The 15,885-nt window shown below is 59.0% G+C and overlaps 1 protein-coding gene across 1 annotated transcript in view; it reads right to left on the reverse strand.

The window, feature by feature from the left end:
• Window positions 1-15,885, reverse strand: part of RYR1 (ryanodine receptor 1) — a 110,911-nt gene that overhangs the window by 38,236 nt on the left and 56,790 nt on the right. The window contains exons 59-78 of the mRNA XM_046680932.1: window positions 15,304-15,371; window positions 15,088-15,209; window positions 14,585-14,634; window positions 13,833-13,893; window positions 13,484-13,722; window positions 11,534-11,615; window positions 10,842-10,972; window positions 10,271-10,603; window positions 8,866-9,106; window positions 7,519-7,606; window positions 7,314-7,406; window positions 6,712-6,726; window positions 5,331-5,501; window positions 3,699-3,758; window positions 3,307-3,444; window positions 2,667-2,779; window positions 2,387-2,483; window positions 2,024-2,130; window positions 546-597; window positions 355-423 (exon numbers count right to left, since the gene is read on the reverse strand). Coding sequence (XP_046536888.1) covers window positions 355-423; window positions 546-597; window positions 2,024-2,130; window positions 2,387-2,483; window positions 2,667-2,779; window positions 3,307-3,444; window positions 3,699-3,758; window positions 5,331-5,501; window positions 6,712-6,726; window positions 7,314-7,406; window positions 7,519-7,606; window positions 8,866-9,106; window positions 10,271-10,603; window positions 10,842-10,972; window positions 11,534-11,615; window positions 13,484-13,722; window positions 13,833-13,893; window positions 14,585-14,634; window positions 15,088-15,209; window positions 15,304-15,371 — 2,330 coding nt within the window. The remainder of the gene's footprint in view (window positions 1-354; window positions 424-545; window positions 598-2,023; window positions 2,131-2,386; window positions 2,484-2,666; window positions 2,780-3,306; window positions 3,445-3,698; window positions 3,759-5,330; window positions 5,502-6,711; window positions 6,727-7,313; window positions 7,407-7,518; window positions 7,607-8,865; window positions 9,107-10,270; window positions 10,604-10,841; window positions 10,973-11,533; window positions 11,616-13,483; window positions 13,723-13,832; window positions 13,894-14,584; window positions 14,635-15,087; window positions 15,210-15,303; window positions 15,372-15,885) is intronic.

The following is a 15,885-nucleotide window of genomic DNA, read 5'->3' on the forward strand; positions in this document are numbered from 1 at the left end:
ACCCCTCTGCCTGGGCCCCCAATCCCGGCCCCGACCCCTCTGCCTGGGCCCCCAATCCTGGCCCTGACCCCTCTGCCTGGCCCCTGATACTACCTGGATCCCTCTGCCTGTGCCCCCCCATCCTGCCCGAACCCCTCTGCCTGAGCATCCCTCATCACCATGAATACTCCCGCTGTTACTGTCTGGCTTGTGTATCTGTCTCCCTAGTGGACTGACTTGGTCACTGCTGTGTCCCCAACATCGCCCAGCACAGGGCCAGGCCAGAGCCTTGCTCTGCGAACACCTGCTGAATGGATGGGGATGACTGAAGTCAAGGTCCCCTGTCCCCTTCCTCCAAGACCCGATCCCACCTACCTCAAAGGAAACCTCAACCTCGTCTTCTTCAGCTTCGGTGTTCTCCCCTCCTTCCTCCAGGTGGCAGCTCTGGGGATGGGGCATCAGTTAGGGGTGGCGAACAGAGGAGACAGCCCCGCCCACCCCCAGCCCTTTCAGGGGACCGGCCTCGCAGCGGAGGCTCCCTGCCCTGGACTGGGGCCGGGCCGCACCTTGGCCATGATATCGGCGTACGCCATATACAGGTAATCCTCTTCCAGTTTGCTGAGGAAGTAAGCGGGGAGAGAGTCAGGAACCCCATCTTCTAACAGCCACCCCTCCCCACGCTCAGGCCGAGGGGTTCAGGTGGGGTAGACTGCCCACTGCCGGCGCGGGCATGTGAGAAAGGCTGAGCTGATCTGCTTGGCCACAACAGTAGGTCAGAGATGGTCATGTGATCCCGGCTGGTCCCACGCAATTCACGCTGGGGGTCTTGCTGGGGCTATTGGTAGCAGTGTTCCCTTCCACTGGGGTCGCTAGAATGCTGCAATGGAAGCCTGGAGCTTCAGGGGACACCTTGCCACCTGCTGCCTCACTTGACAACATGACCAACCTCCTTCTCCTCGGGTCTCTTCTATAATATTATTATTATTAATAATGATAATAATAGTAGAAGTATGGCCAGCACCTACTGCGTGTTTACTCTGTTAGCCCCTGTTCTAAGTGCTTCGTATATATTAACAAATTACTCCCCACAGCGTTCCTGTGAGGTAGACAGATTACTAGCCCCATTTTACAGATGAGGCAACTGAGGCACAGAGATCCTTCTTGGCCAAGGCCACACAGCGTGTGCTGGGATTCAAACCTGGATAGCCCAACTCCAGAGTCCCTGCCTCCCCAGAGGATGGAAAACAGGACCCTCAGCCTCCCAGCCTCCCTTGCAGCCGGTGGCGGCCCGAGGTCCGAGTTCTGGCCGATGAGATGGCGCACAAGCCCGCCAGGGAGGCCTCTCCTCTGAGGGGAAGATTTTGGTCTTGCTTAGAGGAAAGGGTGGCCCCTTCTTCTGCCTGGCATGTGGGTATGTCTGGAAGGTCAGCATCCATCTTGCGACCGCAAGACAACAGCTCAGAGTGGCCAGGGTGGAAAGCCTGAAGAGCCTGGGTCCCTGTGAGTGTCATCGCGTCACTGCCCCGCCCTGGACTTCCTCCCTCCTGACTTGATTATGTGAGAGAATATATATAGCAAGTACTGAGCATGGGGCTCACGCATAATAAGCCTTTGATAAATGTTGCCTGTTATTAGCATCAGTGACAGCAGCAGCATCCTTATGACTGTTATTTATTCCCAGACTGCCATTAGCCCATATGAAGCCTTTGTGTGAATTACAAGAAGGCTCCCCTTCCTTGCTTCTGCCTGTGGGAAATTTGTCACAATATACTGATTTCTCCCCTATAATATACTGATTTTGTTTGAGCAAGACACTGTCTTCTAGAAAAGCCTAAATTGCTATCAACTGTGATGTGAACCCTTGTGAAGTGCTCAGCCTGCACAACAGTACATGTGACCCTGCCTGTCCTAGTGAAATGACATTACAAGAGCAGCTGTGGGGCTCCCCCAGGACACAGAGGGTCTCTCTTGAGGAACAGGGAGGCTGCCGGGGTGGGGGTGGGGGGAGTGGGGTCCTTCCCCAGGACCCAGGAAGGGTCCTCACCTCTTTTCGGTCAGGGCAGTGCGGCTGAAGTGCAGGACCAGCTGGTGCAGGGGGTCTGGCTTCTTCTCCTCCACTTCTTCCTCTTCCTCCTCCTGCTCCCCAGCTTTCTGGAGGGAGGGGTGAGGCTTGGAGGAGGGGCTTCTAGAGCCCCCTCCTGTCTTCCCTGTAGCCCTGCTGGGCTGGACTTTTTTCTCTTCCCACACATCCTGCGCGGGCGCCCTCCCCCAGCCAATTCCGCCCAAGCCAGACGCTGCCATTCCTGCCCCTCAACGCGAGGGGCGACCTCTGGAGGTGTGCAACGAACAGTCTGGCCCCAGCCCCATCCTCTTCTGCCCGCACACCCCCAGGCAGGCCCCAGCTCACTGAAAGGTCATCTATCATGCGGTCCTCAAAACTGTGGTCTTCAGTCAGGATCCATGCCGCCTTGTAGCTCTCCAAGAACATGTTACATGCCCGGTGCCTGCAAGGGAAGGTGTGGGATGACATTGGGACCTTCTCCCCTCCACGCCCCCTCTGACCTCCTAGCATCTGCCTCCCCCAACCATTCCTCGAGACCCCATCGTGTTGGCACCCCGTCCTCCCGCCTCCTCAGCCACCCTTTCTCCACTGCCCCTCAAGCTCCCCTCCTCCCTGGGGGTCTTACGTGGGCAGGTTGTACAGGGGGGTCATGCGGAAACAGGCGACAACTGCCCTCCGGCGCTGCTTGGACAAGAGCTTGTGCCACACGGCCTTCTTGGACTTGTAAGGGTGCTCGATCTGGAGGGAGGACAATCTGTCATGTCCCCAAGACCCTGGCCCTCCCCGGGGAAAACTGCCCCTCTGTGCCTGGGTCCAAACTCAGGCCCGACTCACGGGCCGAAGGAACACCTTGGCTCCACCAACAGTCAAGGTTCTGACCTGGGCTCTGCTTCCAGACCTGGCCCCGCTCGCAGACCCAGGGGCACTGCCCGCCCAAGGCCCTGCGCACTGACTCAGGCGTCTTCCCCGGCCCCGCTCCCAGACCCAAAGTTCTGCCCCTGGCCCCGCCCCAGGCCCAAGATTAAGCACCAGGTCCTGCCCCCAGGGCCAAGTTTCCATTCTAAGCCTTGCTGTAAATTCAAGGTCCGCCCCTTGCCCCGCCCCGAGACCCAAGGTTCATAAACAGGGCCCGCCCACCGGGCCCAGGCTCGCCCCTTGCCCCGCCCAGAACCTGCAGTTCACCAACAGGCCACGCCCACATGGCCGAGGCCCGCCCCTTGCCCCGCCCAGAGAGCCGAGCTCCAAGCCCCCTCGGGCCCGCGCACCTGCTCCAGGTGGTAGAGCACGGCAGACACTTCCTGGACTCTGCGCACGATCTTCTCGGGGTCGTCGGCGTCCTCCTCGCGGCCGGGGAGGCCCCGGTACAGGGCCATCTGCCAGCGCAGGGAAGGGGAGCCTTCGACCTGAGGAGGAAGGACGGCCGCCGGCGTGAGGGCCCCTCCCCTGCCCGCTGCCCCCTCGGCCGGGTGCTCCCAGGGCCCCTCCGCGCAGCGTGACTTCCCCGGCCGCCCGGCCCCTCCCGTGCCGTGACGATGCAGCGGGTGAGCGGGTACCCGGAGGTCCTTCGCTGCCTGGTACACAGTAAGCGCTGGAACTTCGGCTATGATTGTTGCTATATCGTGACAGGCGCCCGGCGTCGCAGATTAAGGGGGCGTACCTTTCCCTGAAGGTGAAGGTTGTTCTGCAGAAATTCCCGGACCTCCTCATCCGTGTCTTTCTGGGGAGACATGGCCAGGCTGGGTCACTCCGGAGGGCTCCCAGCGTCCCCCGTGACCCCTTCTAGACCCGTCACCCCAGCAGCTGGTGAGAGGCGTCTGTGGGGAGGGTCTGAGAGCTACTGGGTCAAAGGTCAGGAGGATCAGAGCGGGGTCCTAGAGGGCATCGGAGGCCACAGAGGCACCGCGAAGAGACAGTAAGCATTAGAGGGGCCTCGTGGCGGGGGGGTGGGAGGGCGTGAGAGGAGATAGGATAGTCTCAAAGGTCAAATAAGGCCAGAGGGATGATCGGGGTCCGGGGAGGGTCAGCGTGAGGCTAGGAGTGCATGGGAGAGGGGCAGGGAGTTTTCGAAGATCAGAGGGGGTGAGGGGGGTTATAAGGGAGACGCAAGGTCAACAGAGGTCATGGGGATCAGGCAGCTCGGCCATGTGACTGGTGGGGTCTACATGGAAGCCAAAGGGCGGGTGGGGTCAGCAGGTGGAGGTTCCTTAGGCTCCCAGAAGAGGAGGGCCCTCAAGGAGAGGGGCACCAAATTGAAGGGTCAGAGGGGCCCTGGAGGGCTCTTTGGGGTCTTGGCAGGACTCAAGAGGTCCCAGGAAGAGCTTGAGGTCCAGAGGGAAGGAGCCTTTAGGGTTCCAGGAGAGGTGGTGCTTGTGATCCCGGGGAGAAGCCTGTGGTCCTCAGGCCCCAGGGGGGCGAGTAGGTTGTGAGGGTGCTTAGGAGTGTTCTGGGGGAGGTTCTAGGGGTCTAAGAGCAGGATCCTGGGAGGGCTTCTTAGGGTCCCTGAGACTGAAAAGGATTGGCTGCTGTCCCATGCCAGGGGTAAGTGGGGTCCTGGGAGGCCTCTTTGGGGTCCCAGAGGGCCTAAGAGGGTTCAGGGTGGGGTCAGTTGAGGATCCTTGAGACCTCAGAGGTTTGGGTGTGGCCCTGGAGAAGGGGCCATTAGGATTCTGGGGGGCTACTTAGGGTCACAGGGTGCTCACTGGGCCCCTGAGTCTTCGGGGGCTCAGCTGGGTGTCAGCAGAGTCCAGGGGAGGGGTCACCAGAGCCCTGAGGGAAAGAGGTGGTGAGCTGGGGACCTCAGTGGGGACCCAGAAGTAAGGGGAGGGCCAATGGGATCATGAGGGCTTTAGTGGGTCCCAAGGGGTTTGGGAAGGTCCTGGTAGAGGGCTTGGAGGAGTCTCAAGGGGGCTCATGGTGTCTCAGGTGGGGCCCTCAGCATCCCAGCAGGTTGGGTGTGGTTCTGGGGTGGGGGTGGGTATTCAGTAGGGTCCCTGAAGGCTCAGTGTGGTCCTGGGGTCCCAGGGGTCTTAGTGGCCTTTCTAGTTAAGGGTCCCAGTTAGGCTCCTTCGGTCCCAGGGCCCTGGCAGTATCCTGAGTAGGGTCCTCAGCATCCTGGGGGCAGGCTCAGGGCATCCTAGGGGCCAGTGAGTCCTCAGGGTCCTGGAGAAGGACTCAGCAGGGCCCTAAGGGAGGGCTTCCTGTGGGATCCTGGAGTTCATTAGGGTCCCGGGGGCTTGGTGGGGTGCTGAGAGGGATGTGGCAGGGTCCCAGAATGGGGCTGGGCAGGCACCAGGGCGTAGCGGGTCTTGGCCAGCATGATGAGGTCCTGGTCAGTGGGTGCACACATGTTCAGGCCGATGGGCAGCATCTTCTTGAGCGTGGCCACAATCAGCGACGTCTGCACGGAGTACCGGTCCCCCCGGCGCTTCTTCTTGGTGCGTTCCTGGTCCGAGCCAGCTGACTGTGGGGACACGGGGCTCAGTGCCAGCCAGAGTCCCAGCCCAGCCCCCTGCCCCAGCCCCAACCTGCAGACGTTGTCCACACTCCCGCCCCCAGCCTGGATACCAGGTACCCCCTCTCCCATCTCAGAGCCTGCCTCAGTTTCCACCCCAGACCTTGCTGATCTTTCATTTCAGACCCTCAGCCCTGACCCTCAACCCTCCCAGACCCTAACCCCTATCCGAAATCCCCAACTTCTACCCCAAACCCTTCCAGATTTCCCCCAACTCTCAGGCCTTTCTCAACCTCTGGCGTTCTTCTCCCAGAATCCCCTGAGAACTCCCAGCACGACCCCCTCCGCCCCCCGCATGCAACATGCACAACCCCACATTTCATCTCCCAAGACTGAGTTCCCAAGAATGAGACAAAGACGCAGAACCATAAAGAGTCTCAAGAGAGAAGTTGGAAGAAAAAGAGAGACACTGAGAAACCGAGACAGACAAGGAGACAGGAAGAGAGAAGATGCAAGAGACATCCAGAAAGATCTGGAAGCAGAAACACGGGGCACAGAGTCCCACAGCCGTGTTCTGAAGCCTGGGTGCAGACCCATGGGCAGGGCCAGCCCAGTCATGCCAATGGGAAGCACTGATGACAAGCTTCGGCCAGAGCCACATCCACACTGGCTCGTCATATCGAGCATGACCCACGTGGGCCACACATGCAGCTTCTCACTGAGTCCTTGCAGAGCCCTGGGGTGGGGGGCCATGGGCCAGTGGCCCGATGCCATCCAAGGCTCAAAAGGATGACACTTGACCAAGGTCACACAGCTAACTGCCAAGAGTCAGGATTCTAACCCAAGTCTGTCTGATTCCAGAGCCCAAGCCTTAAACCCAGCCATGCGCGTGCCTTTCCCACCCCCTTCCCATCCCCCATGACCTCAGCCCACAATGCTTCGAGAGATGCTTCAGGGAAAGCTGAGAGGTGCTGGTTCTTTTTTTTAAACAAAAGTTAACAAAAAAAAAGTTAGATTGCCAGAAGCTGAGGGTTGGGGAGGGAATGGATGGTTCAGGGGGGTGGGGAGAGGAAGGGAATGAGGATGGAGGCTGGGAGCCAAGGATGAGGGGTGTGGAGTGGGGACAGGGGTTTCCTGGAGGTGGCGCTGAGGCTGGAGTTTGGGGGTGAAGAGGGTATTAGCCGAGAGCCATGCGGAAGGTCCCAGACGTGGGGCTGACCTGTACATCTCCCGCCTGCTTCATCGGGTTGCGGACAGAGACAAGAGGGTTACCCCAGGCACTCAGACAACCCCAGGCCCCCTCCACGCGGCCCTACCCCAGCTCCTCTGCCCCACCCGACTCGCATCCCTCGCATCCCCGAGCTGGGCCTTTCTAGACCTTGACTCCAGGAGGGTGGGTTTGTTCTTTAGGACCCTGAGGGGGGCAGTTCTGAGAAGGATGAGGGGAGAAAAAGGGGGGGGGTAGGAGGAAAGAAATGGGAGATGGGAGAGGAGGAAATTGGGATGGAGGCGGGAGATGGGGAGGAGAGAGAAGGGGAGGAGGAAGATGGGGAGGAGGGAGATGAAAAGGGAGATAGGGAGGAGGGAGATTGGGAAGAGAGAGGCGGAAGATGAACTGGGGGAGGGAGAAGGCATATGGGGAGGAGGGAGGAGATGGGGATGAGAGGGGAGGGAGATGGGGGAGGGGGCTGGGGCTGCAGGGAATGTGAGCAGGACAGGACCGGACCGGACAGGTTGGCTGGGTGAGGAGGGTCAGCTGGAAGCCCTGCAGGGTGTTCCCTCCACCCCTGCTGAGTCCTCCTCCCAGAGCAGAGCACCCACCTTGGCCATTTTGCTCTTGTTGTCGGCGGTCAGAAACGACATGTTGTTGATCTCATTCTGGACCACAAAGTTCTGCTCCTCGCGCTTGAAGTTCTGGCGGGGGAGGCAGTGCTGGGGGTCAGACCGGGTGGCGGGTGGCGGAGGGCATCTTGGGGCGGCGGGGGCGGGGTTAGGGAGAGCAGGGGCGGAGTGGGCGGGGACTCACGTGGGACTTGGACCAGTAGATGAAGATCTCGCCCACCATCCGGAACAGCTCCTCCGCGCTGGGATTGGGCTCCGTCAGCCAGTGCGCCCTGAGCGGTAGGGAAGGGGCTCGTGAGCGATGGCAGCGAGGGGGGCGGAGACACCAGGAGAGGGGGCCACGCAGAGAGAGCTCAGGGGCGGCGACCAGGGGGACCAGGAGATGGCAATGGGGGGAGGGATGGAGTTTTCTAGGGGATTCTGGCCATTCAGATGATTTGAAATTTTTAAATGGTCATTTCTTTTGTTAAAAAAGTTTTTTCTTTCTCTAACCTTTTTCTTGAAGTGTACCATACATATAAAGTGTCAACTCAATGAATTACCACAAAGTGAACACACTTGCATAACCACCACCCAAGTCAAGAAATAGACCATTTCCAGTCCCCAGGAGAACCCTCGTGTCCTCCAGCCACTCCGCCTTCCCTCCTCTTGAAAGATGACCCTTCTCCCTGACTTCTGGACCAGAAGTTATTTTTGTCTGTTCTTGAGTGTTACATAAATAGAGGATGCGATATGTACTCTATTTTTCATTCTTCGGACTGCTTTCATTCAACCTGATGTTTGTGCGATTCATCCACGTTGTTGTGTGTTGCAACAGGCTGTTCGCTTTCATTGCCGTGTAGTATTCTACTGTCTGAATATACCACAGTTTACCTGTTCACACTCTGACCCAGCACCCCCACCCCTAGGAGTCTGCCCTATAGCAGTGCCCACTCATGAGCACAAGATGGATGTGCAAAGATGTCAGCATGCATACCACCACTTTCCCTTTCTGCTCTCCTCACAGACATAACTAATCAATCCGAGCACCCTTTCTCACAAAGTCTGCTGCAACCTTAAAATGTTTCAACTGGAATGGAACTTGGAGTTGAAATTTACTTGCTGTTCCTGAGTGAGGCCGCACCTTGGAGTTAATAACTGGTTAACACTGCTTCTGACTTTAGGGAGATTTTAGTCAATGCCTGCGCTTGCCCTTTTGTTTAAGACCCATGTTGCTGGGGGAAACTAGGCTGGCCAGACTGCACTGTTTGCCTTTCTTCCCTCAATGACGGAGGAAGCCCTGCATAAATTAGACAGCCACGTGTCCCCACGCCTGGAGGGGAAAGGGGGGGTCTCCTCACAGGGGCTCCAATTCAGGAGGGGTCGGGGAGCAGAGGCCAGCAGGCTGGGTTTTGTTGGGCCAGAAGCAGTTGTGTGTGTGTGGGGGGGGTGGGGTCAGAAGGTTGGACAGGGTCAGGTGAGAATTGTGGGAAGTTTACAGCCGGTCAGAGGTCAGGGGTCGGGTGAGTGTGCACGGCGGGGACGTGCTGACCTGTTGTTGTCCACGTAGCGGATGAGCAGCGGGTAGAGGGCGTAGAGGTCGCGGCAGAGCACAGAGAACTCGTCCCGCACCAGGAGCTCGCCCTCCTGGGCCTCGGCCTTGGCCTCCAGGCGCAGCTGCTCCTCCTCGGCCACCACCTTGCCCGCGCGCTTGCGCAGCCGCCCGATCGTGGGGATGAAGTGCGAGTGCAGGAGCTCCGGCCGGGCCCGGCTCACGATGGGCTGGGCGAACACTGCAGGGCAGACAGGGCGCGCTCGCTGCTGGCTGGCCTCCAACTCCGGCAGCTGACCTCTGACCTCTGACCCCACCCCAGACCTGTGTTCCCATCCATGACCCCCAGCCTGTACCTGTGACCCAGCAGCTATCGTTGACCCCAGCCTTACCCTGGCTTCTAACCCCAGCATCTACCTCTGATCCTGCTCCTGACCTTGGGCCCTGACCTCTGACATAGCACCTGAACCCTGATCCCAGCCATAACCTTTGACCTGAACCTGTGACCCCAGCCTGCACAAGTCTCTGATCTCTGACCCCAACGACTGAATCCTAACTTGATCTCTTACCCTAGCCCATGACCTCTCACCCCTGCCTGGCCCATGCCCAGACTCTTACCTCACTGCATGACTTCTGACTATGACCCCAGGCTTCTTATCCCAGTCTCTGACCTCTGACCCTGGTCTCTGATCCCAGCCCCAGTCTAGCTTGACCATGATTGAAAACCCAATTCCTGACATGGAACTTCTGAACTGGGAATCCCAACTCTTTTTTTTTCTTTTGTGAGGAAGATTGGCCCTGAGCTAACATCTGTTGCCAATCCTCCTCTTTTTGCTTGAGGAAGATTGTCACTGAGCTGACATCTGTGCCAGTCTTCCTCTGTTTTGTATATGGGACACCACCACAGTGTGGCTTGACAAGTGGTGCCATGTCTGCACCCAGGATCCGAGCCTGCGAACCCTGGGCCACCAAAGCGGAGCAAGCAAACTTAACCACTTGGCCACCGGGCCGGCCCCAACTCTTTAAAGACTCCTTTATTGACCCCCTGACCTAGAAGCTTAACTGTCCATATCAGGGACCTCGACACTTGACCTGTTCCTCTGACCCTTTGCATAAGGAACTCAGGCTTCTGGCCCAGCTCCTGACCCCTGGCCTAACTCTCTCCAGGCTCCAGACATTCAGAATGCAGCCTGGCGGGCTCCCAGGACCCATCCATCTACCTCAGACCCTAGGCACCTGAGATTCTGAGCCCTGGCCTTTTGACCCTGAACAAACCTAGATTCTGACTCCTCCCAACTCCCAGGAGACCACGGACCCCAGGATGTCCCTCTCAGACCTCAGTCACGGGACCGGAGCCCCGGGACACTGGCCCCAGCCCTCAGGAGCCTGGTGCCCCCCGACCCACCAGCGAGCCGCTTCATCCACGTGGCCTCATCGATGCCCAGGTTGTTGACGATGATTCGCAGGATATTCCCCAACAGGGAGTTGAGGTGGTCAGAGGTGACGGCTGTGCAGGGCGGGGGCGCCCCGGCGGGCAGGGCAGGCGGGGGCGCCTCGGGCCCGCGCTCCCACCAGCGAGGCAAGTAGCTGCACAGCATGGGCAGTGTGATCTCAATGACGTGCGGCATCTCTGTGTAGCGGGCCCCTGACTCGGCCAGCCCCCCGATGTCTGCCATGAGCCGCTCCAGCACTGGGATGTCGGGACACATCTCCTCCACGCTGTTGGGGAGCCCCAGGACTGGGGTGCGGGGAGGGGTCAGGGCATGCCAACCCATCTCCCATAGACCTCAGTGTCCACGCCACAAACCAGGCCCCCCAAACTCCAGGATTCTCCTATCTGGAGCACCCCCAACCTGGGGAATCCTCAGCCCCTCAGAGCCCAGATGGGGCCATACTGCTCCCAAAGTGGGCTCTCCCCTGGGCCCCATGCTGGGCGCGATGTGACCCTGACCGCTGCCCCACCCTACATGACTTACTGGCCCGCTCGCGGGGAGACTTGGTGGTGTACACAGAGCAGGCATTATACTCGTTCAGCTGAGGCTCCAGAAACGCCACTGGCATGGCCGCTGCCAGGCGTGCCAGGCACTCCCCCAGGGCTGGCCGCAGCCTGCAAGAGGGGGCTACTTAGTTCCCATGGCCCCCTCTGCCTGGTCCTGGGTCCCAGCCCCTTCATTCACAGAAGTGCCTGTCCCTAGAGCCCTTCGGAGCAGAGACGCCAGGCACCGGTGGGCATCGACGTGGCCTTTTCCCCAGGCTTCCTGACTGCCACCCCACTCCACTGGTGATCCGGGCTCAGGAGAGTCCATGCGGGCACGGCCCGCGGCCCTCCCCGGTGCTCCCAGGCTGCTGTGGCTCCTGTGTACTACCCTCATTTCTGCGTGCCCCTGGCCAGGCAAGCTTGTTCCCCCGTGGAGAGCAACCTGGCACCCCGACCGGCAAGTGCCTGACCGCGTGGCCCCCACTGGTGGCCTCCGCGGGCCTTCCCCCCCGCCCCGAGCGCCCTCACGTGGCCGCCTTGGGGAACTGCAGCTGCCACAGTGCGCACGTCTGTGGCCGAGGACTGACCGTCTCCCCTGCTTTTCTCTCCCCCCATCTTCTCCTGCGCCCTCTCCTCCCCGAGCCACCACAGGACCCACCCCAGCCACAAACCATGGCTCTTCCTCCTTACTTTTCCACGTAAGGGTTCCTGGTGGTTCCCAGAGAGTAGATACTGCACAGCGTTCGGTAGCAAGAGACCTGGACGTCATCCACTGAGGGAGGGAGGGGGGGAGGGGAGGTCGGGGATGTGCCCACCCCACTCGTCCTTCCCCACCCTCCCTCGTCTCCAACAGAGGGTAAGAGCAGGGGCTGTAAGGCCAGCCTGTCATTTACTAGTTTTGTGACTTGAGCAAGGACCAGCTCTCTCTTGGCCTCAGTTTCCCTATTTGTAAAATGCAGATAATTATAGTATCTTCCTCATGGGGTGGTTGTGGGGATTAACGAGTTACTACCTGGAAAGCAGCTGGAACAGGGCACACAGCAAGCACCCCATGGAAGGAGTCATGGAGCTCTTTGATGATAGCAATGAACGCTGGCTCCAGAAGAACACAAGCAAAACTCCAATCCTGACTACAGTTTTAGATTATCCCCCCCCCCCCCCCCCCCCCCCCGGCCGGAAGCTAGGCTAAGAACCCCATCAGGGCTGGCCCGGAGGCACAGTGGCTAAGTGTGCACGTTCTGCCTTGGTGGCCCAGGGTTCACTGGTTCGCATCCCGGGTGCGGACATGGCACCACTTGGCACACCATGCTGTGGTAGGCGTCCCACATATAACGTGGAGGAAGATGAGCATGGATGTTAGCTCAGGGCCAGTCTTCCTCAGCAAAAAGAGGAGGATTGGCTGCAGTTAGCTCAGGGCTAATCTTCCTCAAAAAAAAAGGAACCCCATCCACTTCACAAATGTCAGGAGGGCAGAAAGTGGGCAGGGGGGCTGTTCTAGATTGAAAAGAGACGACAGAGACCTAACAACCAAATGTAGTGGAGAAACACCACTGGATTCTGAATTGTTTTGAAAAACTCAAAGATATTTGGAGGGTAACGGAAATTTAAATATAGTCAGGTGAGGCGGCATGCTGAGGTTGCGGGTCCCCGAGAGGAGGTTCCTGTCCCAGGGGATGCAGGCTGAATGTTCACGGATGAAATGTCACTGTGCGTGCAACTCACATGCAAAAGTTGAGCAAAATGTTTGTAGATACCATCCCCCAGACAGTGAAGGAAAAGCAACGGGGGCAAATCGTTAACAATCCTCTTCTTTTGACTTTTCCGTATGTTTTTAAATTTTCAAAATAAAATGTTAGACCGGGGAAGAACCCATCCAAGTGCTACTTTTCTTTTACCAATAAGGTCCATCTTGTCCGTGTCCCCTTAACGACAGTATGCTACATACATCCCAGGCTGGGTCACACGCTGTAGATGCCGTTTGGTGAGATAAACACTGCAGACGCTGCTAATGATTCCCCATATCTGCTCTTACCTTCTTCCTGCCTTTCTCTCCTTCCTATGACAGACCTCCAATATTTAGCCCCACACATGACCTCCCTGAATAAAGGCTATTTTCCCAGCCTCCTTTGCGGCAACACGTGGCCATGTGCTAAGTTCTGGCCAATGGGATGGATGTAGGCAGAAGGGATGCGGACCACTTCTAGACTGTTCCTTTAAAAGAACCAAGGTGACCTCCTCTTTGCTTTTCCCGTCTCCTACAGGCTCGAATGAGGATGTAGCGTGTGCCATCTTGGACCAGAAGGATAAAGCAACAGTTCAGGGATGGCAGAGCAGCAAGGTGGAGGGACCGGGGATCCTGACGGTATGATCCACTTACAAGTGGATCATCACATGAGAAAGAAATACATTTCTCTCTGGTTTAAGCTCCAGTAATTCAGAGTCTTTTGTCAGAGCTCTGAACTCGTACCTCATTAACTCATTCTGTTACCTGCCGATATACTGGCTGCACACTGTCCTTGCAGCAATAACCCACTCAGGAAATACACATTCAAACACCTGGGGATGCTATCAGGCGCACAGGGTGGGTGGTGTTGGCTGCCCTGACCCCCGACCCCTGCCCCCTGGGTCAGGAGCCCTTACGGATGACGTCGTCTCCGAACTGGTGCTGGGCAATGTGCTGGAAGAGCGTGGTGAGGACGGGCAGCAGGGCCACGGTGGTGTAGGTGAGGTTCTGGCCCACGCCCTTCACCTGCGTGCGCGCCTGCGACACCTTCCCCAGGCGCAGGTTCTCCACCATCTTCTCGATGTCCTCCGAGGCGCTCTCGAAGAAGGAGCGGAGGCCGGCCTTCACGATCTCGGGGCCGGACTTCATCACCGTCCTAGGCGGGAAGCGGGGGCACCCCAGCTCTAGAATCTCAGATTCTAGATGTCAGAGAGTCTAGGAGAACGGGGGCGGGGGGGGGGGGGGCGCCACGACCCACGGCCCTACCTGGCATCCAGGGAGCGTGCCAGGATGTGAAGACAGTTGACCACAGCTGGAGCATCTGTCCCTGGGAGAGGAAGACGGGCTAGGGTGAAGAAGGGGCTAGAGAACTGTACCTCCGCCACACCGACCCCACCCGACCTCTCCCCATCCCACCCCACCCCTACCTCGACTCCCCTAGACCCCATCGCTCCCCTATTCCAGCCCTGGCCCCTCTGCCTGCGCCTCCATCCTGGCCTGACCCCTCTGCCTGGGCCCCCATCCCGGCCCTGACCCCTCTGCCTGGCCCCCCATCCCGGCCCTGACCCCTCTGCCTGTGCCCCCATCCTGGCCCGACCCATCTGCCTGGGACCCCCATCCCGGCCCAACCCCTCTGCCTGGGACCCCCATCCCAGCCCTGACCCCTCTGCCTGCACCCCCATCCTGGCCCCGACCCCTCTGCCTGGGACCCCCCATCCCGGCCCTGACCCCTCTACCTGGCCCCCCATCCCACCCCTGACCCCTCAGGCTGTCGCTGTCTGGTGATGAGTCTGTCCCCTCACTGGCCTGGGAGCTCCATGAGGGCAGGGCCCAGGGCTGTCCCCGTCACTGCCCTGTCCCCAGGACGACCCAGTCCACGTCCGAGACCAGAGGAGGAACACAGCGAAGGCTGCTCAGACTGAGCCGTGAGCCTGGGCCTTGTTTCTCCAGGGCGGGGCTGGTGACGAGGGGAGAGAGAGAAGATGAGGGAGAAAGGCTCGGGGAGCAGAGCCACTTACCGAAGAGAGAGACCCGGTGGCGGACAAGGGCGGCAAGCTTGCAGAAGAGGCTGAAGAAAGAGAGCGGGACAGAAGGCCAGGGGAGACGGAGCGAGGACACCAAGGGGACAAGGACACAATTAGAGGAGGCAGGGACAAGGAAGACAGGGAGACAAGGCCAGAAGACAGGACCAGGAGGAGCGAGGATGATGGAGAAGAAAGCGAAGGGGACAGGAGGGGTGGGGAGGGGCAGAGAGATGAGCAAGGTTGAAAGTCACGGGCAGGAAGCGGGATGCTGACGGGCGGAGGCCGGCCTGCCTTTCTGACAGGTCGACCAATTCATCCCCGGTTGCCTAGGAAACCCCTAGTCCTGGGCACCCCAGCCCTTCGATCACTCCTGCAGGTACAGCGGCCAGTGCCCAGCACCTGGACAGAGCCCCTGAGGTGCAAGGTTGGAGGAAGGGGTCCAGGATTGCAATCCTGTGAGGTCAGGGGGCTGGGTCAGAGGTCACAGGGCGGCCCACCTGGTGATCATTTCCTTCTCCTTGTTGGAGGCGTGGCCGCCACTGCCCAGCACTTTGGCCGGTGTGGACAGGAAATAGAGGCAGTGGTTGGTGAAGTACTGGTTGATCAAAGGGAGCAAGATCTGGGGGGATGGGGAAGAGATGGGGGGACTAGGTGAAAGGTGGGGAGAGCCCACCCTGTCCCCAGCCCCTCCAGCTTCTGAGCCCACCCCTCACCTTGGCAAAGAATTTAATCTCCTGTTCGTGCGGGGACTTTTCTACTCGTCCACTGCTCACCACAGCCTCTGGTGGGGGAGGGCAAAGAGGGGTGATGGTGGGTTCAAGGCTGGGGAACTCAGGGTGTTCTGACAGGGCAGAGTTAGAAAATGATGGGAGATAGATTCTTGATATGAGGCTCCCTCTGTTGGCTTTGAGATAAACCTCTCTCCCCTACCTTCCATCTGATCCCCTGACTCCTTGATCAAACCCTTCCTGAGGCTGAAAATGGGGAGGAGGACAAACCAGGATGGGCTAAGGCCTTGGAACATCCCCCTCCTCACCTATTACAGGCCCTTTTCTTCCTGAACTTGTACTGAATAAATTTGGAATAAATTAATGAACAGACGGGGCATGCGCAGGGCATCCCAGGAGGCTCAGCCTTCAGACTAGATCCAGAATCTGCCCAGTTCTCACCCTCTCCTGCTCCTGCCCCCCAGTCAGTTCCCACAGGGAGCCTGTGAACATGGAGTCGCTCAGCAAAAGCCAACAGGCCTCACCATGGCCTGCAAAGCCCCACAGGATCTGCCCCTGTCACCTCTC

This window comes from Equus quagga, chromosome 13 (assembly GCF_021613505.1).
Source record: "Equus quagga isolate Etosha38 chromosome 13, UCLA_HA_Equagga_1.0, whole genome shotgun sequence".
NCBI classification, from domain to species: domain Eukaryota; kingdom Metazoa; phylum Chordata; class Mammalia; order Perissodactyla; family Equidae; genus Equus; species Equus quagga.